Genomic DNA, 25753 nt, shown 5'->3' on the forward strand with positions numbered 1-25753 from the left:
TATTTAATTTAATGGGAATTTAATTTTTGTGAGAGATTATTCCAAAGGGTGAGGATTAGTTTTAGGGTGAAGTTTAGGGATAGGTTTAGTGTTACAATCAATGAAATCAGGAATATTAAAATGACATATTTGCGTATTTAACTGGAAATTGAATTTTTAAATGTGACTATTCCATTTATTTGTTCCATTTGCTCTTTAGGTTTGAGTTTGGGTCATCCTCAGTGTCATGGTTAGGGGATAATTGTAATATTAAAATAGGAATTATTTTGATATTTAAATTCTAATTTGGTTTTGGGTAAGGATTAGGGTTAGAGTTTGGCTTAGACTTTGGGTTATCATTTAGGTCAGTGTCAGTGAATATTTGAAACAATAAAATGAAAATTATTTGAATATTTGACCAGAAATTTAATTTTTAAATGCAAACATTTCAAAGTGTTTGTTCTAGGGGATAATTGGAATGTTGAAATGAGAATAATTTGAATATATAAATGTTAGGATTAGGGTTAGAGTTAGGGTTAGAGTCGGGTTTTGGGTTAATTTTTGGGTTAGTATCAGTGAATATTTGACATTTTAAAATTAGAATTATTGGAATATTTAACAGGGAATTTAAGTTTTAAATGTGAATATTTCAAGTGGTTTGGCCTAGGGTATAATTGGAATTTTAAAATGAGAATAATTTGAATATATAAATGTTCGGGTTAGGGTCAGGTTTTGGGTTTGGGTTTGGATGAGGGTCATCATCATTGTCAGGATTAGGGTTAGGGGATAATCTTAAGATTAAAATAGGAATAACTTGAATATTTAAATTCTAATTTGGTTTAGGGTAAGGATTAGGGACAGTGGCAGGTTTAGGCTTAGGTTTAATGTTTAGGTTATCGTCAGTGAATATTTGACATTTTAAAATTAGAATTATTGGAATATTTAACAGGGAATTTAAGTTTTAAATGTGAATATTTCAAGCGGTTTGGCCTAGGGTATAATTGGAATTTTAAAATGAGAATAATTTGAATATATAAATGTTAGGGTTAGGGTTAGGGTTAGGATCAGGTTTTGGTTTTGGGTTTGGGTCATTGTCAGTGTCAAGGTTAGGGGATAATTGTAATATTAAAATAGGAATAATATGGATATTTAAATTCTAATTTGGGTTTGGCTCAGGATTAGTGTTTGGGTCAGCGTCAGTGAATACTTGAAATAACTTAATGAGAATTATTTGAATACTTAACACGAAATTTTATTTTAAAATTTGAACATTTAAAAGCGTTTGTTCTAGGGGACAATCGGAATTTTAAAATGAGAATAATCACAACAAAGACCTGAACATTTAATTTTCACACCCGAATATCCCCCGGGCCTGTTTCAAGCCCTGACGGGGCGGATCCCCAGCCCGCTCCCGCCCGCTCCCGGCCGGAAGAACGGGAACAGATTCCCGGGCGTTCCCAGGGGCGCCGATCCCAGCGGCCGCCGCTCCTCGGCGTCGAAGAAGCGGAGGCGGCGCCGCTCGAGGTCCAGCAGCACCCCGAGCACGCGGCAGCGCCCCGGGCTGGGCCGCAGGAGCGCGCCCTGGAGGCGGAGCTCGCCCCGGGAACGCACCAGGGACGGGCACCGGGGGGAACCTGGGGCGGGGTCCGGGATGGAGGGGATGGGGTGGTACCGGTGGGAATTTGGGATAGGGTCCGGGATGGGGTCCGGGATGGAGGGGAGGGGGTGATCATGATGGGAATTCGGGGCGGGATTTGGGATGGAGGGGATGGGGTGATCCTGGTGGGAATTCAGGGTGGGATTTGGGATGGAGGGGATGGGGTGGTACCGGTGGGAATCTGGGGCGGGATTTGGGATGGAGGGGAGGGGATGGTCCCGATTGGAATTCGGGGTAGGATCCAAGATGGGGTCCGGGATGGAGGGGAGGGGATGGTCCCGATTGGAATTCGGGGTGGGATGTGGGATGGAGGGGATGGGGTGATCCTGGTGGGAATTCGGGGTGGGGTCCGGGATGGAGGGGATGGGGTGATCCTGGTGGGAATTCAGGGTGGGATTTGGGATGGAGGGGATGGGGTGGTACTGGTGGGAATTCGGGGTGGGATTTGGGATGGAGGGGATGGGGTGATCCCGGTGGGAATCTGGGGCGGGATCCAAGATGGGGTCCGGGATGGAGGGGATGGGGTGATCCTGGTGGGAACCTGGGATGGGGTCCGGGATGGAGGGGATGGGATGGTCCCGATTGGAATTTGGGGTGGGATCCAAGATGGGGTCCGGGATGGAGGGGATGGGGTGATCCTGGTGGGAATTCAGGGTGGGATTTGGGACGGAGGGGAGGGGGTGATCCTGGTGGGAATTCAGGGTTGGATTTGGGATGGAGGAGATGGGGTGATCCTGGTGGGAATTCGGGGTGGGGTCCAGGATGGGATTCAGGATGGAATTTGGGATGGAATCCTGAATGGAATCTTGCAGGGAATCAGGGATGGAATCCGGGATGGAATCTGGGATGGGATCCCGCAGGGAACTGGGGATGGAATTCGGGATGGGATCCAGGGAATTTGGGATGGGATCCCGGATGGGGTCCAGGATGGAATTTGGGATGGGATCTGGGATGGGAACCCGCAGGGAATTCAGGATGGGATCCAGGATGGGATTTGGGGTGGAATTCGGGATGGGATCCGGGATGGGATTTGGGGTGGAATTCCGCAGGGGATCCTGCAGGGAACCTGGGATGGGATCCCGAATGGAATCTCGCAGGGAATCATCCCTCAGGGAATCATCCTGCAGGGAATCCGGGATGGAATCCAGGGTGGAATCTGGGGTGGGATCCTGCAGGGGATCCCTCAGGGAATCCCGGATGGAATCCAGGGTGGAATCCCGAGTGAAATCCCTCAGGGAATCCCGGATGGAATCCCGGACCTCCTCCGGGAGCACGCCCAGCTCCCAATCGCTGTCGTCTCCCAGCTCCACTTCCCAGTAGTGCTTCCCATGGGAAAATCCCTCCCGAGCCACGGCCAGGGCCCCGAGGTGGGGCCGGGATCCGGGATCGGGGCTGGGGATTTGGGATCCGGGATCGGGGCCGAGGATTTGGGATCCGAGATTGGGGCCGGCGATTTGGGATCCATGATCGGGGCTGGGGATTTGGGATCCGGGATCGGGGCCGGGGGTTCGGGATCCGGGATCGGGGCCGGGGATTTGGGATCCGGGATCGGGGCCGGGGGTTCGGGATCCGGGATCGGGGCCGGGGATTTGGGATCCGGGATTGGGGCCGGGGGTTCGGGATCCGGGTTTGGGGCAGATCCAGGATCGGCCCCGGATCAGCAGGGCCGGGTGGGTGCAGCTCTCGTCCAGCGTCAGCGAGACTGGGAAAGAGTGGGGGGAGCGTTTGATAGGGGTTTGATAGGGTTTGATAGCATTTGATAGGGTTTGATAGAGTTTTGATAGGGTGTGATGGGGTTTCTGATGGGGGTTTGATGGGATTTTGATAGGGTTTGGCAGGTTTTTGATAGGATTTGATGGGGTTTGGTAGGTTTTGATAGGGTTTGATAGGGGTTTGATAGCATTTGATAGGGTTTGATAGGATTTGATAGGGGTTTGATAGGGGGTTGAGATAGGGTTTGATAGGGTTTGGCAGGTTTTTGATAGGATTTGATAGGGTTTGGTAGATTTTGATAGGGTTTGATAGGGGGTTGATAGCATTTGATAGGGGTTTGATAGGGGCTTGATAGCATTTGATAGAGTTTGATAGGGGTTTGATAGGGTTTGATAGAGTTTTGATAGGGTGTGATGGGGTTTCTGATGGGGTTTGATGGGATTTTGATAGGGTTTGATGGGGTTTGATAGATTTTGATAGGGTTTGATATAGTTTGGTAGGTTTTTGATAGGATTTGATAAGGGGTTGATAGCATTTGATAGGGTTTGATGGGATTTTGATAGGGTTAGATAGCACTTGATAAGGTTTCATAGGGTTTGATAGGGTTATGATAGCGTTTGATAGGGTGTGATACAGTTTGATAGGGTTTGATAGGGTTTGGCAGGTTTTTGATAGGATTTGATAGAGTTTTATAGGGTTTGATAGGGTTTGATAGGGGCTTGATAGCATTTGATACAATTTGATAGGGTTTGATAGGGGTTTGATAGGGTTTGATAGCATTTGATAGGGTTTGGCAGGTTTTTGATCGGATTTTATAGTATTTGATAGGGTTTTGATAGTGTTTGATAAGGTGTGATAGGGTTTGATAGGGTTTGGTAAGATTTGATAGAGTTTGATGGGGTTTGATAGCTTTTGATAGGGTTTGATATAGTTTGGTAGGTTTTTGATAGGATTTGATACGGTTTGGTAGGGTTTGATAGGGTTTGATAAGGGCTTGATAGCATTTGATAGGGTTTGATAGGGGTTTGATAGGGTTTGATAGGGGTTTGATAGGGTTTGATGGGATTTGATAGGGTTTGATAGGGTTTGATAGGGTTTGATAGCATTTGATAGGGTTTGATAGGGGTTTGATAGGGTTTGATGGGATTTGATAGGGTTTGATAGGGGTTTGATAGGGTTTGATAGCATTTGATAGGGTTTGATAGGGGTTTGATAGGGGTTTGATAGGGGTTTGATAGGGTTTGATGGGATTTGATAGGGTTTGATAGGCTTTGATAGCGTTTGATATCGTAGGCTATTGTAGGATATAATCTGACACAACTTTATACTGTTTGCTATCATGCGATATCATTGATGACGCGATATCATTTGATATCCTTTGATACAGTTTGATATCAGGTGACGTCACTCGATGCTGTGGGGTTTGCTTGGGAGGAGAAGGGAGGGGGAAAAGGAAAAAGGGGAATGGAAAGGAGAAAAGGAAAAAGGGAAAAGGGAAAAGAAAAGGGAAAAGAAGAGGATGAGGAAGAGGAAGGGGAAGAGGAAGAGGAAGAGGAAGAGGAAGAGGAAGAGGAAGAGGAAGAGGAAGGGGAAGGGGAAGGGGAAAAGGAAGGGGAAAAGGAAGGATAAGGGGAAGAGGAAGAAGAAGAGGAAGAAGAAGAGGAAGAGGAAGAGGAAGAGGAACGGAAAAAGGAAGGGGAAGAAGAAGAGGAAGAGGAAAGAGAAGAGGAAGATGAAGAGGAAGGGGAAGAGGAAAGGGAAGAAGAAGAGGAAGAGGAAGGGGAAGAGGAAGAGGAAGAGGAAGAGGAAGAGGAAGAGGAAGAAGAAGAAGAAGAGGAAGGGGAAGAGGAAGATGAGGAAGGGGAAGAGGAAAGGGAAGAGGAAGAGGAAGAGAAAGAGGAAGAGGAAGAGGAAGGGGAAGACAACTGGGAACAGGAAGAGGATGAGGATGAGGATGAGGAAGACGAAAAGGAAGACGAAGAGGAAGATGAGGAGGAGGAAGAGGAGGATGAAGAAGAAGAAGAGGAAGATGAAGAAGAGGAAGAGGAAGAGGAAGGGGAAGAGGAAGAGGATGAAGAGGAAGGCTCGGGCCGCACTCACCCGCGTGGCTCTGGGCCCGTCGGAAATCTGCGGGAGAGCAGCGGCGCTAATTACCGGTAATTATCACTGATTGACGGCCATTAACGCTCATTAACGGCAGCTCATTTGCATAATGCCGGGGGGCGGGGACAACTCACCGAGCTGGGCCTGGAGCTGCTCTGGAACCAGAGAGGGAAAGGTCAGGGGGGGACACGGAGGGACAAAAGTGTGACACCCGTGTGACACCCGTGTGTGACACCTGAGTGTGACACCTGTGTGTGACACCTGTGTGTGACACCTGTGTGTGACACCTGTATGTGACACCCGTGTGACACCTGTGTGTGACACCTGTGTGTGACACCTGTGTGTGACACCCGTGTGTGACACCTGTGTGTGACACCCTGTGTGACACCTGTGTGTGACACCTGTGTGTGACACCTGTGTGACACCTGTGTGTGACACCTGTGTGTGACACCTGTGTGTGACACCTGTATGTGACACCCGTGTGACACCTGTGTGTGACACCTGTGTGTGACACCTGTGTGTGACACCCGTGTGTGACACCTGTGTGTGACACCCGTGTGTGACACCTGTGTGTCACCTGTGTGTCACCTGTGTGTCACCTGTGTGACACCTGGGCACACCTGTGTGTGCCATCTGTGTGTGCCACCCCTGTGTGTGCCACCTGTGTGTGACATCTGTGTGACACCTGTGTGTGACACCTGTGTGTGACACCTGTGTGTGACATCTGTGTGTGACACATGTGTGTGACACCTGTGTGTGACACCTGTGTGTGACATCTGTGTGTGACACCTGTGTGTGACACCTGTGTGTGACACCTGTGTGTGACACCTGTGTGACACCCGTGTGACACCTGTGTGTGACATCTGTGTGTGACACCTGTGTGTGACACCTGTGTGTGACACCTGTGTGTGACATCTGTGTGTGACACATGTGTGTGACACCTGTGTGTGACATCTGTGTGTGACACCTGTGTGTGACATCTGTGTGTGACACCTGTGTGTGACACCGTGTGTGACACCTGTGTGTGTGACACCTGTGTGTGACACCTGTGTGTGACACCTGTGTGACACCCGTGTGACACCTGTGTGTGACACCTGTGTGTGACATCTGTTGTGTGACACATGTGTGTGACACCTGTGTGTGACACCTGTGTGTGACACCTGTGTGACACCCGTGTGACACCTGTGTGTGACACCTGTGTGTGACATCTGTGTGTGACACATGTGTGTGTGACACCTGTGTGTGACACCTGTGTGTGACACCTGTGTGTGACACCCGTGTGTGACATCTGTGTGACACCTGTGTGTGACACCTGTGTGTGACACATGTGTGTGACATCTGTGTGACACCCGTGTGACACCTGTGTGTGACACCTGTGTGTGACACCTGTGTGTGACACCTGTGTGTGACACCTGTGTGTGACACCCGTGTGACACCTGTGTGTGACACCTGTGTGTGACATCTGTGTGTGACACCTGTGTGTGACACCTGTGTGTGACACCTGTGTGTGACACCTGTGTGACACCTGTGTGTGACACCTGTGTGTGTGACACCTGTGTGTGACATCTGTGTGTGACACCTGTGTGTGACACATGTGTGTGACACCTGTGTGTGACACCTGTGTGTGACATCTGTGTGTGACACCTGTGTGTGACATCTGTGTGTGACACATGTGTGTGACACCTGTGTGTGACACCTGTGTGTGACACCTGTGTGTGACACATGTGTGTGTGACATCTGTGTGTGACACCTGTGTGACACCTGTGTGTGACACCTGTGTGTGTGACACCTGTGTGACACCTGTGTGACACCTGTGTGACACCTGTGTGACACCTGTGTGTGTGACATCTGTGTGTGACACCTGTGTGACACCTGTGTGACACCTGTGTGTGACACCCGTGTGTGACACCTGAGTGTGACACCTGTGTGTGACACCTGTGTGTGTGACACCCGTGTGACACCCGTGTGTGACACCTGAGTGTGACACCAATAATGTCATCAATCGTTAATTGCACTCGGTCTAATCAATCCTTAATTAGTCAATGCCTTATCAGTCATTATTTAGTTACTGTCTAATCAATCATTAATTAGTCTATATCTGATAATTAATTAGTAAATGGCTGGTCAATCATTACTTACTCTCTAATCAATCATTAAGGAGTCCCTGTCTAAACACTTATTAATGTGTCAATCCCTAATCAATCATTAATTGGTTTGTGTCTAATCAATTACTAATTAGTGTCTGTCTAATAATATATTAATAAGTGCCTAATCTATTGCTAATTAGTCTCTAATCAATCATTAATGAGCCACTGTCTAAACACTTATTAATGAGTCAGTGCCTAATCAATCGTTTATTGGTCTGTGTTTCATCAATCGTTAATTAACCAATGTCTAATCAATCATTAATTATTGTCTGTCTAATCAATCATTAATTAGTCAATATCTAATCAATCATTTATTACACTATGTCTAATCATTAATTACTGTCTGCCTAATCAATCACTAATAGGTCAATGTCTAATCAGTCATTAATTATTTTCTGCCTAATCAATCATTAATTGGCCTATTTCCAATTAATCATTATTAGTCCTTGTCTAATCAATCATTGGCCAATGCCTAATCATTAATTACTCTCTAATAAAAAATAAAAAATGCCTAATCGGTTACTAATTAGTCTCTAATCAATCATTAATGAGTCCCTGTCTAAACAATCAATTATTAGTCAATGCCTAATCATTTATTAATTAGACAATGCCTTATCAATCCTTAATTGGTCTGTGTTTAATCAATCGTTAATTAGCCAATGTCTAATCAATCATTTATTTACTCTGTCTAATCAATCATTAATTAGTCCCTGGCCAAAGAATCACTAGTTAGTCCCTGGCTAATTAATCACTAATTAGAGCCTGGCTAATCAATCACTAATTAGAGCCTGGCTAATCAGTCACTAATTAGTCCCTGGCTGATCAATCACTAATTAGTCCCTGGTTAATCAATCACCAATTAGTCCCTGGCTAATCAATCACTAATTAGTCCCTGGCTAATCAATCACTAATTAGTCCCTGGGTAATTAATCACTAATTAGTCCCTGGCTAATCAATCACTAATTAGTCCCTGGCTAATTAATCACTAATTGCAGCCTCACCCAGTCTCGTGTCCATCTCCAGTTTCTCTGTGGGGGCAAAAATGGAAATTGGGGAATTCTGGGATATTGATTAATTCAATAATTAATATTCATTATTAATTATTAATGAATTCAAATTAATGAATTTATTATTAGAAATTAAATTATTAATATAAATACATTATTGATATTATTTATTCTTTTAATATAATTTATTATCAGAAGTATTATTAAAACTAATAATAATTAATGATTATTTCATTAATTTCAATTAATTTTTAGGAAATTTAATTTATAGATAAATAATAATGATTATAAGGAATAATTTATTATTAATAATTTGCTATTTAAATTTGAATTTATTATTAGAAATCAATAATTATTAATGAATCTTTATTGTTTACTTAAGAGAAAATTAAATTATTATAAATTCTTAATTATTAATGAATATTTTATCATTAATATTAAAAATAATTTTATTAAAAACTAATATTAATGGATATTATATTATTATTAATTTATTATGAGAAAGGTAAAATCAATTAGAAATTGTTCATTCTTAATTAACATTTTAATATTAATATTTCCTTATCAGGAAATTGATTTTATTAGACATTAATAATTATTAATATTTTGTTATAATTATTTTACTATCATAAAATTTAAAAATTGTTATAAATGATTACTAATTACTAGTTCATTATTATTAATCACTTCCTAGAAAATTCATTTTATTAATAGAAGTGAATAATTATTAATGAATACTTTCTCATTATTAATTAAGAGAAAACCGCAATTAGAAATATAAAAATTATTAATATTTTGCTATTAGAAATCTGAATTAATTATTGTACATTAATGCTAATTAACAAATACTTTAAAATTATTATTAATGAATTAATTAATATTTAATTCAGGCTTCAAATAAATTTTAAATTAATTGGAAATTTCCCAGATTGATCTCTCTGAGAATTAATTAATCACTGAATTAATTGATTAATTAATTAATTAATTAGCAGAAATCTCTATTTACCCCTCTGGAGTTTCGCCGTCACCTCCTCTGGAAAAAACCAGAAAAATGGAAATTATTAATTGGAAATTAATCATTAATTAATGCTGAACAAATAATTAATGATTGCGGCCATAAATAAATATTAAATTTAATAATAATAATAATAATAATAATAATAATAATAATAATAATAATAATAATAATAATAATAATAATAATAATAATAACTATTATTATTATTATTATTATTATTATTATTATTATTTTTATTACTATTACTATTATTACAATTATTATTATTATTATCTGGAAAAAACAGAAAAATGGAAATTATTAATTGGAAATTAATCATTAATTAATGCAGAACAAATAATTATTGCTGCTCTAAATAAATATTCAATTATTATTTTTATTAATATTAATATTATTAATATTATTATTGAGAATTAGTATAATGGTAATAATAATAAGAAAAATATATTAATAATAATTTTTGATATTTAATCTTGTAATATTTCTACACTTTCTCACATCATTAATTAAAACATTGTTATTAATTAATCCATTATTATTAATTATTGCATTATATTTATTATTCAAATATTTAATTATTTTTTATTATTATACTAATAATTAATAATTTTATACCATGTATTCAATAGTTACTTATTTATTAATAATCACTGTAACATCATTAATTAACGATAAAACTATAATTATTTTAATTAACATAATAATTAATTTAAGAATATTATTAATAATCATTTAAATAATTATTATTTGGAAAGAGCTTAATAAAGTATTCAAGTCTAATAATTAGTGTCCATGTTAATTAGTCTGTCTAATAAATAATTTCTCTATTTAATCTATAATTAAACTGTGTCTAATAAGTAAATATTCTTTTTCTAAGCAGTAATTAATTAATCTGTGTCTAATAAATGATTATTCTTTTTCTAATCAATAACTAATTAATCTACGACTAATAAATCATTATTTAGATAATTAATCTTTGTCTAATAAATTATTTATTGTTTTTAATGATTATCTAATTACCGGCTAAAGTATCATTCATTAGAGGCTAATTACAAATAATTTAAATGCTTAATTATAATCATAAATATATATAAAAATAAATGTATATATTTAAATTAATGAATATAATAAAAATGACTGATTAATTAGAGGCTAATCGATAATTAACTGCTAATAATTAACAATAAATGATTATTCTTTTTCTAATCAATAACTAATTAATCTACATCTAATAAATCATTATTTAGATAATTAATCTATGTCTAATAAATTATTTATTGTTTTTAATAATTATCTAATTAGCGGCTAAAGTATCATTCATTAGAGGCTAATTACTAGTAATTTAATTGCTTAATTATAATAATAAATATATATAAAAATAAATATATCTATTTAAATAAATAAATAAGTATAATAAAAATGACTGATTAATTAGAGGCTAATCGCTAATTAACTGCTAATAATTAACTAATTAATATTAATTAATGGTAATTAATGAACGGGTGCGGCTCTTACCCAGCTCCATCCTCAGCTCCTCGGTCTCTGCCGGGATTTGGGGATGGAAAATTTGGGAATTTTTGGGAATTTTGGGAATTTTGGGGATTTCGTGAATTTGGGGATTTTTGGAAGGGAAAATTTGGGAATTTTGGGGATTTAGGGTCAGGAATTCTGGGAATTTTTGGGAATTTGGGGTGGAAATTTTGGGGAATTTTGGGAATTTTCAGGATTTAGGAGAGGGATTTTTTGGGAATTTGGGGTGGAAATTTTGGGAATTCAGGAGCAGGAATTTTGAAGGATTCCAGAAATTTTGGGGATTTGGGGAAGGGAATTTTGGGGGAATTTTTGGGAATTTGGGGTGGAAATTTTGGGAATTTCGGGAATTTGGGGATTTAGGGTTGGAAATTTTGGGGGAATTTGGGGATTTAGGGACAGAAATTTGGGGATCTGGGGATTTTGGGATGGAAAATTTGGGAATTTTTGGGAATTTTGGGGGAATTTTTGAGAATTTTGGGAATTTTTGGGATTTCGGGAATTTGGGGATTTTGGAAGGGAAAATTTGGGAATTTTTGGGATTTAGGGTTGGGAATTTTGGGAATTTTCAGGATTTTGGGGTGGAAATTTGGGGGAATTTTGGGAATTTTTGGGATTTAGAAACAGAATTTGTGGGAATTTGGGGATTTAGGAGCAGGAATTTTGGAGGATTCCAGAAGATTTTAGGAATTTTGAGGAAATTTGGGGATTTAGGGTTGGGAATTCTGGGAATTTTTGGGAATTTGGGGTGGAAATTTTGGGAGTTTTTGGGTTGGGAATTTTGGGGGAATTTCAGAAATTTTTGGGATTTAGGGACGGGAATTTTGGAATTTTTGGGAATTTGAGGATTTCGGAAGGGAAATTCTGGGAATTTGGGGATTTAGGAGCGGGAATTTTGGAGAATTTTGGGAATTTTTGGGATTTTGGGATGGGGAATTTGGGGAATTTTTGGGATTTAGGACCGGGAATTCCAAGAGCAATTGGGGATTTTGGGCTGACAATTTTGGGAATTTTGGGAATTTTTGGGTTTTCAGGACAGGAAATGTTGGGAATTCCGGGAATTTGCGGATTTGGGAATTTGGGAATTTTTGGGAATTCGGGAATTTTTGGGAATTCGGGAATTTTTGGGAATTGCCAGCTGAGCTCACCCTCGCTGATTTCCTGCTGGGATTTCCCTGGGAACGGGAGAGAAAATCAAAATTTGAATTGAAATTTGTTTATTCTGAAATTTTAATGAATTTATTTTATTTTATTTAATTTCTTTTTAATTTGTTTCATATTTTAATTTATTTTATTGGGTTTTTTTATTTCATTCTATTTCATTTCACATTTCACATCCCATTATATTTATTTTAATTAAGCAAAATTGAATTTATTTCATTTCATCCCATCAATTTTATTTCATTTCATATTTTATTCCATTTCTGTAAATTTAATTTAATTTCTTTCACATCATTTAATCTCATCAATTTGACTTAATTTCGTTTTCTATTTTATACAGGGTTTAGTTTTTGATTCTTTTTGATTAAAATAAATTTAAAATTCAAATTAAATTGAATTAAAATCATGAGAAATTAATTAATAATTATTAAATGAATTTGTTAATGCACTCACGCTCCTGAGCCAGAATCCGGCGGTCCCCTGGGAAAAAGGTAATTAATGGAAATTAATGGTAATTAATGGGAAATTAAAGGTAATTAATGGGAAATTAAAGGCAAATTAATGGGTAACTAATGGGAAATTAATGGGTAACTAATGGGAAATTAATGGCAAATTAATGGGAAATTAAAGGTAATTCAAGGGAAATTAAAGGAAAATTAAAGAGAAATTAATGGGTAATTAAAGGTAATTAAAGGGAAATTAATGGAAATTAATGGGTAATTAATGGGAAACTAAAGGCAAATTAATGGGAAATTAATGGCAAAAAAATGGGAAATTAATGGTTAATTAATGGGAAATTAATGGGGAATTAATGGGTAATTAATGGGAAATTAAAGGGAAATTAATGGGTAACTAATGGGAAATTAATGGGAAATTAATGGGGAATTAATGGTAATTAATGGGGAATTAAAGGGAAATTAATGGAAAATTATTGGGTAATTAATGGGAAATTAAAGGCAAATTAATGGCAAATTAATGGGAAATTAAAGGTAATTAAAGGGAAATTAATGGGGAATTAATGGGAAATTAAAGGTAATTAGTGGGAAATTAATGGGGAATTAATGGGAAATTAATGGGAAATTAAAGGCAAATTCATGGGAAATTAAAGGGAAATTAATGGGAAATTAATGGGAAAAAGGGGAAATAAAAAGGGAAAAAAGGGGAAATAAAAAGGGGAAATAAAAAGGAGAAAAAAGGGGAAAAAGGGGAAATAAAAGGGGGAAAAAAGGGAATTAAAAAGGGAAAAAAGGAATTAAAAAGGGGAAAAAAGGGGAAATAAAAACGGGAAAAAAGGGGGGAAAAAGAGGAAAAAAAGGGGAATAAAAAGGGGAAAAAAAGAGGGAAAAAAAGGGGAATAAAGGGGAAATAAAAAGGGGGGAAAGGGGAAATAAAAAGGGGAAATAAAAAGGGGAAAAAAGGGAATTAAAAAGGGGAAAAAGTAATTAAAAAGGGGAAAAAAGGGGAAATAAAAACGAGAAAAAAGGGGAAAAAGGGGGAAAAAAGAGGAAAAAAAGGGGGGGAAAGGGAATTAAAAAGGGGAAATAAAAAGGGGAAAAAAGGGGGAATAAAAAGGAAAAAAAGGGAAATAAAAGGGGAAAAAAGGGGAAATAAAACGGGGAAAAAAGGGGGAATAAAAAGGAAAAAAAGGAAATAAAAGGGGGGAAAAAAGGGAAATAAAAACGGGAAAAAAGGAAAATAAAAAGAGGAAATAAAAAGAGGAAAAAAGGGAAATAAAAAGGGGGGAAAGGGAGGAAAACCAAGGGAAAAATCGGATTTTGGGATTTGCTCACGGCGCAGGCGCAGTGCGGCCGCCAGGAGCAGCCCCAGCGCGAGGAGGAGGAGCAGGATGAAGGCCGGGAGCCACCGGGACGGGGAGGGGAAGAAAACCTCTGGAAAAGAGATGGGAATGGAGGAAAATGGGAATTATGGGGGGAAAAAATGAAAATTCTATAAAAAAATACCAGAATTCCATAAAAAATGGGAATTTTGGGGCGACAAAATACAAGAATTCTATAAAAAAATACGAGAATTCCATAAAAAATGGGAATTGTGGAGGAAAAAATACAAAAATTCTATTTAAAAAATACAAGAATTCTATTAAAAAATTGGAATTTTGGGGGAAAAATAATACAAGAATTCTATAAAAAATGGGAATTATAGGGGAAAAATACGAGAATTCTATTAAAAAATACAAGAATTCTATAAAAAAGGGAATGGGGAACAAAAATAAAGAAATAAAGGGTAAAAAAATGAAAAAAAAATTAATAAGAAAATGGGAAATTAAAAGGGAAAAAAATGCACAGGAGTAAAGAAAAAAAGGAAATAAGGGGAAATAAAAATGAAAAGGGATCATAAACAATGGAATTAGTGGGAAAATAAGGATTGCTACGAAAAAGCGGAATGTCCCTAAGAACATGCCCCAATCGAGGAGAAAGAATCCGATGAAGTCGGAAAAACGGAGAGGGAAAATAGGGGGGAAAAAAGAGAATTCTATAAAAAATGGGAATTATGGGAAAAATACAAGAATTCTATAAAAAATGGGAAAATTCTATAGAAATTGGAATTATGGGGAAAATGAAAATTGCATTAAAAAATGGGAATTATGGCCAAAAAAAATCAGGAATTCTGTAAAAAATGGGAATTATGGTAAAAACAAACGAGGAATTCCATTAAAAATGGAATTCCATTAAAAAATACGAATTATAGCCAAAAAATGGGAATTATGGGGGAAAAATACAAGAATTCCATAAAAAATGGGAAATTATGGGGGAAAATGAAAATTGCATTAAAAATGGGAATTTGGCGAAAAAATACGGAATTCTGTCAAAAAAGAATTATGGAAAAAACCAGGATTCCCTATAAAAAATGGGAAATATGGGAAATAATGAAAATTCGCATAAAAAATGGGAATTTATGGCAAAAAATCGGGAAATTCCATTTAAAAATGGAATTATATCAAAAATGGGAATTTGATAAAAAGCCAGGAATTCCATTAAAAAATGGGAATTATGGGGAAAAAATACGAGAATTCCATAAAAAATGGGAATATGTGGAGGAAAAAAAAATAGAAAATTCTATAAAAATATACAAGAATTCTATTAAAAAATGGGAATTATGGGGGGAAAAATACGAGAATTCTATAAAAAAAAAGGAAAAATTCTATAAAAAATGGGAATTTTGGGGGGAAAATACGAGAATTCCATAAAAAATGGGAATTGTGGAGGAAAAAATACAAAAATTCCATTAAAAATACAAGAATTCTATTAAAAATGGGAATTTTGGGGAGAAAAAAGACAAAAATTCTATAAAAAATGGGAATTATAGGGGAAAAAAAATACAAGAATTCTATAAAAAATGGGAAAATTCTATAAAAAATGGGAATTATGGGGGGAAATGAAAATTGCATTAAAAAAATGGGAATTTATGGCCAAAAAAATCGGGAATTCTGTAAAAAATGGGAATTATGGTAAAAACAAACGGGAATGCCATTAAAAATGAGAATTCCATTTAAAAATTGGAATTATAGCCAAAAAATGGGAATTATGGGGGGAAAAATACGAGAATTCCATAAAAAATGGGAATTATGGGGAAAAATGAAAATTGCATTAAAAATGGGAATTATGGCAAAAAAATGGGAATTCTGTCAAAAATGGGAATTATGGAAAAAAACCACAGGAATTCCATAAAAAATGGGAATTATGGGGAAAAATGAAAATTGCATTAAAAAATGGGAATTATGGCCAAAAAAATTGGGAATTCCATTTAAAAATTGGAAATATAGCAAAAAAATGGGAATTATGGTAAAAGACCCCATGGGAATTCCATTAAAAATGGGGATTATGGCCAAAAAAAAAAGGGAATTTCATCAAAAATGGGAATTCTGTCCCAAACTGGGAATTCCATCCCGATCCCACAGAAAACCATCCCGCCCAATTTGGGACCTTCCCAAACCCCAGAAAAATCCCAGAAAACTCCAGAAAAATCCAAGAAAGGCATTTTTAAAGGAAATTTTAAGGCTTTTTAAAGGAATTTAAATGGAATTTTCAAAGAATTTTAAAGGAATTTAAAAAGAAATTTTAAAGGGATTTTTAAAGAATTTAAAGGGCATTATTTGAAAGGAATTTAAAAAGAACTTTAAAGGGAATTTTTAAGGATCAGAAGGATCCAAATTCCAAACTTTTCCCACTGAACCAACACCCAAATCCCCTCATTCCAACTTTTTCTCATCCCGGAATTCCTCAGGGTGAATTCCCACAAAATCCCAGAAAATTCTGCCTGGAAAAGCCCAGAAAAATCCAGAAAAATCCCAGAAAACCCAAAAAAAAAACACCCCAGAAAAACCTACAAAATCACAAAAATGCCTAAAAAATACCCCATAAAATTCCCGATAAAAACCCGCTGGATTTTCCCGTTCCTTGCAGAATTCCCGATTGCAGAATTCCCGATTTCCTGGCCGATCCCGATCTTGGAAACCCCAAGAAAACCCCAAAAAATCCCAGAAAATCCCCAAAAATCTAAAGAAAATCCCAGAAAACCCCCCAAAAAACCCTACAAAATCACAAAAATACCCAAAAAAACCCCCTAAAATTCCCAATAAAAACCCCAAACCCCGCTGGATTTTCCCGTTCTGGCAAATTCCGTTGCAGAATTCCCGATTTCCCAGCCCCTCACCCGCGATCACCACGGCGGACTCAGCAGCCGATCCCGATCTTAGAAACCCCAAGAAAACCCCAAAAAACCCTACAAAATCACAAAAATACCCCAAAAAAACCCCATAAAATTCCCAAAAAACCCCAAACCCCGCTGGATTTTCCCGTTCCTGAATCCATGCAGAATTCCCGATTTCCAGCCCCTCACCCGCCATGACCATGGCGGACTCGGCGCCGCTCCCGATCTGGAACCCCAAGAAACCCCAGGAAATCCCAAAACCCAACAAATCACAAAATTTACCCCAAAATATACCTTAAATTTCCAAAAAACCCCAAACCCCGCTGGATTTTCCCGTTCCTTGCACAATTCCCGATTCCCGGCCCCTCACCGCGATCCACCACGGGCGGACCCTCAGCGGGCGATCACGATGTGGAAACCCCAAAAAATCCCAGAAAATCCCAAAAAACCCTACAAAATCACCATAATATCCCAAAATAACCCCAATTAAAAAATCCCCAAAATCCCGACGCGCTTGGAATTTCCCAGTTCTTGCAAAAATTCCGGATTGCAAGAATTCCCGATTTCCCGGCCGCTCACCCGCGATCAACCACGGCGGACTCAGCGGGCGATCCCGATTTTGGGAAACCCATCAAAAAAATCTCGAAAATGCCAATTACCCTAAAAAATCAAAAATACCTCAAAAATACCCCATAAAATTCCCATATAGAACCAAACCCGTGGATTTTCCCATTTCCTTGCACAATTCCCGGGTTGCAGAATTCCCGTTTTCAGCCCCTCACCCGCGATCACCACGGGCGGACCTCAGCGCCGATCCCGATTTGGAAAACCCCAACAAAAATCCCAGAAAATCCCGAAAAACCCTACAAAATCACAAAAATACCCCAAAAAACCCCCATAAAATTCCCAAAAAACCCCAAGCCCCGCTGGATTTTCCCATTGGGTGCACAATTCCCGATTGCAGAATTCCCGATTTTCCAGCCCCTCACCCGCCATGACCATGGACGGACTCGGCGCCGCTCCCGATCTTGGAAACCCCAAGAAAATCCCAGAAAACCCCAAAAAACCCTACAAAATCACAAAAATACCCCAAAAAAACCCCTAAAATTCCCAATAAAAACCCCGAACCCCGCTGGATTTTCCCGTTCCTTGCAGAATTCCCGATTGCAGAATTCCCGATTTCCCGGCCGCTCACCCGCGATCACCACGGGCGGACTCAGCGGCCGATCCCGATCTTGGAAACCCCAAGAAAACCCCAGAAAATCCCAAAAAACCCTACAAAATCACAAAAATACCCCAAAAAAACCCCATAAAATTCCCAAAAAACCCCAAACCCCGCTGGATTTTCCCATTCCTTGCACAATTCCCGATTTCCCGGCCCCTCACCCGCGATCACCACGGGCGGACTCGGTGGCCGATCCCGATCTTGGAAACCCCAAGAAAACCCCAAAAAATCCCAGAAAATCCCCAAAAATCTAAAGAAAATCCCAGAAAAACACCCCAGAAAACCCTACAAAATCACAAAAATACCCCAAGAAAACCCCAGAAAATTCCCAAAAAACCCCAAACCCCGCTGGATTTTCCCGTTCCTTGCACAATTCCCGATTTTCCAGCCCCTCACCCGCGATCACCACGGCGGACTCAGCGGCCGATCCCGATCTTGGAAACCCCAAAAAATCCCAGAAAATCCCAAAAAACCCTAAAAAATCACAAAAATACCCAAAAAAAAAACCCATAAAAATCCCCCAAACCCCGAACCGCGCTGGATTTTCCCGTTCCGTGCAGAATTCCCGATTGCAGAATTCCCGATTTCCCGGCCCCTCACCCGCGATCACCACGGCGGACTCAGCGGCCGATCCCGATCTTGGAAACCCCAAAAAATCCCAGAAAATCCCAAAAAACCCTACAAAATCACAAAAATACCCCAAAAAAAACCCGTAAAATTCCCAAAAAACCCCGAACCCCGCTGGATTTTCCCGTTCCCTGCAGAATTCCCGATTTTCCAGCCCCTCACCCGCGATCACCACGGCGGACTCGGCGGCCGCTCCCGGCTCCGGCCCCAGCGCTCTGCAAACGGCACCGGCGGCACCGGAGCCCGGCCGGGGCAGCAGCAGCGAGATCCCGGAACTTTGGGAATCATTCTGGGGATGATTTTGGGAATTTTCGGGATTGTCCCGGCCGGGCCCGGAGCCCCAGAGCAGGCGCAGGTTCGGCTCCGGCGGCTCCGCGAGGCAGCGCAGGCGGATCCCGGGCCCGGCCGGGCCCTCCAGCACCAGGAGCGGAGCCCGGAGCGCCCCTGGGGGAGAGCGGGGAATCAGCGAGGGGGGAAAGGGGAAAGGGAGCGGGGCAAAAACCCCCGGTTTGGGGCAAAAATCCCCGGTTTGGGGCAAAAATCCCCGGTTTGGGGCAAAAATCCCCGGTTTGGGGCAAAAGAGGTTCCCCATGTTTGGGGCAAAAATCTCCGGTTTGGGGCAAAAATCTCCGGTTTGGGGCAAAGATACCCCAGTGATTTGGGGCAAAAATCTCCGGTTTGGGGCAATGATCCCCCAGTGATTTGGGGCAATGATCCCCCAGTGATTTGGGGCAAAAATCTCCGGTTTGGGGCAATGATCCCCCAGTGATTTGGGGCAAAAATCTCCAGTTTGGGGCAAAATCCCGTTTTGGGTCAATGTTCCCCCAGTGATTTGGGGCAAAAATCTCCGGTTTGGGGCAATGATCCCCCAGTGATTTGGGGCAATAATCCCCCAGTGATTTGGGGCAATAATCCCAAATTGATTTGGGGCAATGATCCCCCAGTGATTTGGGGCAAAAATCTCCGGTTTGGGTCAATGATCCCCCAGTGATTTGGGGCAAAAATCTCCAGTTTAGGTCAATGCTCCCCCAGTGATTTGGGGCAAAAATCTCCAGTTTGGGTCAATGAAATTCCCCAGTGATTGATGGGCAAAAATCTCCGTTTGGGGCAAAAATCCCGGTTTGGGGCAAAATCCCCAGTGTTTGGGCAAAATCCCCAGTGGATTTGGGGCAAAATCCCATGTTTGGGCAAGTAATCCCAAATGATTTGGGGCAATGATTCCCCCAGTGATTTGGGGCAAAAATCCCAGTTTGGGCAATGATCCCCGGATTTGGGGCAAAAATCTCCGTTTGGGGCAATGTTCCCCAGTGATTTGGGCAAAATCCCCCAGTGATTTGGGTCAATAATCCCCGGTTTGGGGCAAAAATCCCCGGTTTGGGGCAATGATCCCCGGTTTGGGGCAAAAATCCCCGGTTTGGGGCAATGATCCCCCAGTGATTTGGGGCAAAAATCTCCAGTTTGGGGCAATGTTCCCCCAGTGATTTGGGTCAATGATCCCCCAGTGATTTGGGGCAAAAATCTCCGGTTTGGGGCAATAATCCCCCAGTGATTTGGGGCAAAAATCCCCCAGTGATTTGGGGCAAAAATCTCCGGTTTGGGGCAATGATCCCCCAGTGATTTGGGGCAAAAATCCCAGTATTTGGGTCAAAATCCCCAGTGTTTGGGGCAAAAATCCCCAGTGATTTGGGGCAAAAGTTCCACGTTTGGGTCAAAATCCCAGTGTTTGGGGCAATGTTCCCCAGTGATTTGGGGCAAAAATCTCCGGTTTGGGGCAAAATCTCCCCAGTGATTGGGGCAAAAATCTCCGGTTTGGGTCAATATTCCCCTATTGCATTTTGGGTCAATATTCCCCAGTATGTTGGGGCAAAAATCTCCGTTTGGGGCAATGAATTCCCCAGTGATGTTTGGGGCAATTCTCCAGTATTTGGTCAATCCCCCAGTGATTTGGGGCAAAAATCTCCAGTTTGGGTCAATGTTCCCCCAGTGATTTGGGTCAATGTTCCCCAAGTGATTTGAGGCAAAAATCTCCGGTTTGGGGCAATGTTCCCCCAGTGATTTGGGGCAATAGTCCTGAATTGATTTGGGGCAAAAATCCCCACATGAGTTGGATCAATATTCCTGAATTAATTGGGATCAATATACTCAAATTCTCCAAGATCAATAATCCTGAACTGATTTGGGGCAATATTCCCCCATTGATTTGGGTCAATAGTCCTGAATTGATTTGGATCAATATCGTCAGCTTCATTGGGGTCAGTAATCCCAGATTGATTCAGGTCAATAATCCCCATTGATTGATCTAGGTTTCAATAATTCAAATTGAGTTGGGTCAATAATCCCAAATAGATTTGGGTGGATAATCCTGAATTGAATTATTGGGATCAATATTCCCCATTGATTTTGGGTCAATAATCCCCAATTGATTTGGGTCAATAATCCCGGATTGATTGCAATCAATAATTCAGAATTGGTTGGTGTTAATGTTCCCAAATAGTTTGGGGTCAATCACCATGGATTGATTTGGGTCAATAATCCTGAATTGATTGGGATCAATATTCCTGAATTGATTTGGATCAATATTCCTGAATTGATTTGGAGTAATAATTCCCCATTGATTTGGGTCAATATTCCCCCATTGGGTCAGTAATCCCCACATGAGTTGGATCAATATTCCTGAATTAATTGGGATCAATATACTCAAATTCTCCAAGATCAATAATCCTGGAATTGATTTGGGTCAATAATCCTGAATTGGTTGGCATCAATATTCCCAAATTGTTTGGTATCAATATTCTCAAATTCATTGGGATCAATAATCCTGAATGGATTGGGGTCAATAATCCTGAATTGATTGGGGTCAATAATCCCTGATTGATTGTGGTCAATAATCCTGAATTATTTGGGATCAACATTCCCAAATTCATTGGGATCAATATTCCCAAATTGTTTGGGATCCATATCCTCAAACTGATTGGGATCAATAATCCTGAATTGGTTGGTGTTAATGTTCCCAAATAGTTTGGGGTCGATCATCATGGATTGATTTGGGTCAATAATCCTGAATTGATTGGCACCAATATTCCCAAATTGATTTGGATCAATAATCCTGAGTTGATTTGGGGTCAATAATGCTGGAATTTATTGGGATCAATACCCTGGGATTGATTGGTTGGGATCAATATTCCCAAATGGATTGGGATCAATTTAGCCCGGGGTTAGTTTGGGTTCAATATTCTCAAATTTTTGGGTCCGATATCCCGGGGTTTTGGGGTTTCCCATTCCTGGAATTTTGGGGGTTCCTGGGGTTTTTGGGGTTTCCCATTCCCGGAATTCAGGATCCCCATTCCCAGGATTTTTTGGGGTTCCCGGGGTTTTTGGGGTTTCCCGGAATTCAGGATCCCCATTCCCACCAGTTTTGGGGTTCAGTATCCCAGAATTTTTGGGGTTCCCGGGGTTTTTGGGGTTTCCCATTCCTGGGGTTTTTTTGGGGTTCAATATCCTGGAATTTTTGGGGTTTCCTATTTCTGGGGTTTTTGGGGTTTCCCATTCCCAGGATTTTTGGTGTTTCGTTGGTTTTAGGGGTTCCCGGGGTTTTTGGGGTTTCCCGTTCCCGGGATTCAGGATCCCCATTCCCAGGATTTTTGGGGTTCTCAGGGTTTTTGGTGTTCCCAGGATTTTTGGGGTTCCCAGGGTTTTTGGGTTTCCCGGGGTTTTTGGGGTTTCCCGTTCCCGGGATTCAGGATCCCCATTCCCAGGATTTTTGGGGTTCCCATGGTTTTTGGGGTTCCCGGGGTTTTTGGGGTTTCCCGTTCCCGGGATTCAGGATCCCCATTCCCAGGACGGGGTCACGGCTCCGCGGGGATTTGGATCCCGAATTCCCGAATTCCCGATGCCACAAACTCACCGGTTACGGGACCGAGCACCGAGAGCGCCAGGAGCAGCAGCAGCGGGGGCGGGAATCCCGATCCTGATCCCATTCCTGATCCCGATCCTGATCCTGATCCCGATCCCATTCCCGATCCCATTCCTGATCCCAATCCCAATCCGGATCCTGTTCCTGATCCCAAACCCGATCCTATTCCTGATCCCAATGCTGATCCCAATCCCAATCCTGATCCCGATCCCGATCCTGATCCAATCCCAATCCTGGTCTTGGTCCTGATCCTATTCTTGATCCCGATCCTGGTCCTGATCCTATTCCTGATCCCAATTCCGGTCCTGATCCTGATCCTGATCCTGATCCTGATCCCGATCCTGGTCCCGATCCTGATCCAATCCCAATCCCGATCCTGGTCCTGATCCTATTCCTGATCCCAATCCTGGTCCTGATCTCAATCCCAATTCAATTCCCGATCCCAATCCCAGTCTAATCCCTGATCCTGGTCCTGATCCTAATCCTGATCCTAATCCCAATTTTGATCCAAATCCAATCCCAATCCTGATCCTGATCCCAGTCCTAATCCTGTTCCTGTTCTTAATCCCAATCCCAATCCCGATCCCAATCCCAATCCCAATCCCAATCCCAATCCCAATCCCAATCTATTCCTGATCCCGATCCCAATCCCAATCCCAATCCCGATCCCGATCCCAATCCCAATCCCAATCCCAATCCCAATCCCAATCCCAATCCCAATCCCAATCCCAATCCAGATCTATTCCTGATCCCGATCCCAATCCCAATCCTGCTGCAGTCCCAGTCCCAGTCCTGACCCCAATCCCAATCCTGATCGATCCCAATCCTGATTCTAATTTGGATCCCAATCCCGATCTCAATCCAATCCTGATCCCAATCCCAGTCCCGATCCTGGTGCAAATCCTGATCCCGCTCCTGATCCTGCAGGGAAGGAGAAATTCCAGGGTCAGGGTCCAGAATTGGGACTGGGAAAAGTGGGAATGGGGTGGGGGAGGGAAAAGGGGAAAAGGGGAAAAAAGGAAAAAATGGGAAAAGGAAAAGGGGAAAAGGGAATGCTCCCGAAAATCCACCGGGATCCCGAAAATCCACTGGGATCCATGGAAATATTCCCAGAAACCAACCTGGATCCCAAAGATCCGCTGGGATCGGCAGAAATGTTCCCGAAAATCCACCGGGATCCCAGAAAATCCCGGCCCCACCTGCAGCCGCTCCCTCGGAGCCGCTCCCGGAACTTCGGCCCCGGATCCAAAGGGCAGCGGGAAACGGGAGGGACTGGAATTGTGGGGATTTGGGGGATTTATGGGATTTAGGGATTTATGGGATTTATGGGATTTGGGGATTTGGGGGATTTGGGGGATTTGGGGGATTGATGGGATTGGGATTGATGGGATTGGGATTGATGGGATTTGGGATTTCGGGTTTGGGGGCTTTGGAATTGGGGATTTATGGGATTGGGGATTTGGGGGATTTGGGGGATTTGGGGGATTTATGGGATTGGGGGATTTGGGGGGTTTGGGGGATTTATGGGATTTATGGGATTGGGGGATTTGGGGATTTATGGCATTGGGGATTTGGAAGATTTGGGATTTGGGGATTTGGCAATTTGGGATTTGGGGGATTTGGGATTGGGGATTTGTGTGATTGGGATTTGGGGATTGATGGGATTTGGGGATTTATGAGATAGGGGATTTGAGATTGGGGTTTGGGATTTATGGGATTTATGGCATTTGGGATTTGGGATTTGGGGGATTGATGGATTTGGGGGACTGATGGGATTGGGAATTGATGGGATTTGGGGATTTGGCAATTTGGGATTTGGAAGATTTGGGATTTGGGGATTTGGGGGGATTTTGGTGGATTTGCCTTAAAAACCTTCTGGGGCTTGGAGAAAAGAAGAGTCTGAACTTTTTTTTCCAAGGAATTTTCTGGATTTTGTGGGAATTCACCCTGAGGAATTCAGGGATGAGAAAAAGTTGGAATGAGGGGATTTGGGTGTTGGTTCAGTGGGAAAAGTTTGGAATTTTGATCCTTCTGATCCTTAAAAATTCCCCTTAAAGTTATTTTAAAATTCCTTTCAAATTCCTTTCAAACGCCCTTTAAATTCTTTAAAAATCCCTTTAAAATTTATTTTTAAATCCCTTTAAATTCCTTTTAAAATTCCATTCAAATTCCTTTAAAAAGCCTTAAAATTTCCTTTAAAAATACCTTTTAAATTTCTTTTAAATTTCTTTAAAATTCTGGGAACCTCAATCCCATAGGGATACCAAATCCATCTGGATTCCCAAATCCAATGGGAATTCCACATTTCCCCCCTTTTCCAGCCTTTTCCCCTTTTTCCTGATTTTTTCCCCCATTTTCACCCCAATTTCCCCACCTTTCCTTTTCTTTCCCCATTTTTTCCACTTTTCCCTTTTTCCCCAATTTTCCCAATTTTTTCCCATTTCCTCCCATTTTTTCCTTAAATTTCCCACCCTTTTCCAGTTTTCCCCATTTTTCTCCAAATTTCCCATCTTTACCCATTTTTACCCAATTTCCCCACTTTCCCCCTAATTTTCCTACCTTTTTCTTCCCTTTCTTGTTTTCCCCCGTTTCTTCCTTTTCCCCCCATTTTTTTCCCCAAAAAATCCTATTTTTCCCCCTTTTTATCCCAATTTTCCTTTCCCCTCTTTTCCCCAATTCTCCCCTTTTCCCCATTTCCCCCCATTTTCCCTTTTTTTTCCATTTTCCCACTTTCCCCAATTTCCACATCTTCCCCCTTTATTCCCATTTCCCCCCATTTTCTCAAGTTTTCTTCCATTTTCCCACCTTTTCCCCTTTTTTCTCTAACTTCCCCATTTTTCCCCATTTCCCTTCCATTTCACCCATTTCCCCCCCTTTTCCCTCCATTTTGCCCATTTTATTCCATTTTCCCCCCATTTTTCCCGCCCCTCCATCACCCACCAGACCCAAACAGGTAAAAAAAGATCAAAAAAGAGGCAAAAAAATCCAAAATTCGGGAATTTTAT

The 25753-nt window shown here is 41.0% G+C and overlaps 1 protein-coding gene across 1 annotated transcript; it reads right to left on the minus strand.

Annotated features, from left to right (window-relative positions):
* Positions 1-1356: 1356 nt before the first annotated feature.
* On the minus strand, positions 1357-22812 carry LOC135460485 (uncharacterized). The gene is made up of 11 exons (XM_064737342.1): positions 22740-22812; positions 18998-19279; positions 14106-14204; positions 12769-12795; positions 12303-12329; positions 11140-11166; positions 9613-9639; positions 5587-5607; positions 5450-5476; positions 2178-3338; positions 1357-1613 (listed from the first exon to the last, which is right to left on the minus strand). Exons 1-11 carry the CDS (start codon positions 22810-22812, stop codon positions 1357-1359), a joined length of 2028 nt encoding a protein of 675 aa, XP_064593412.1.
* Positions 22813-25753: the final 2941 nt, after the last annotated feature.

Source organism: Zonotrichia leucophrys, unplaced genomic scaffold (assembly GCF_028769735.1).
Source record: "Zonotrichia leucophrys gambelii isolate GWCS_2022_RI unplaced genomic scaffold, RI_Zleu_2.0 Scaffold_49_388800, whole genome shotgun sequence".
In the NCBI taxonomy this organism is placed as follows: domain Eukaryota; kingdom Metazoa; phylum Chordata; class Aves; order Passeriformes; family Passerellidae; genus Zonotrichia; species Zonotrichia leucophrys.

Excerpts from the sequence above, each read along its gene's own strand:
- LOC135460485 (XM_064737342.1), bottom strand. The coding sequence starts at position 22,812 with ATGGGATCAGGATCGGGATTCCCGCCCCCGCTGCTGCTGCTCCTGGCG. Across the intron at positions 5,608-9,612 it reads GACGGCGAAACTCCAGAGGG|AGCAGCTCCAGGCCCAGCTC; the intron begins GTAAATAGAGAT and ends CTCTGGTTCCAG. Across the intron at positions 3,339-5,449 it reads ACGGGCCCAGAGCCACGCGG|TCTCGCTGACGCTGGACGAG; the intron begins GTGAGTGCGGCC and ends ACTCTTTCCCAG.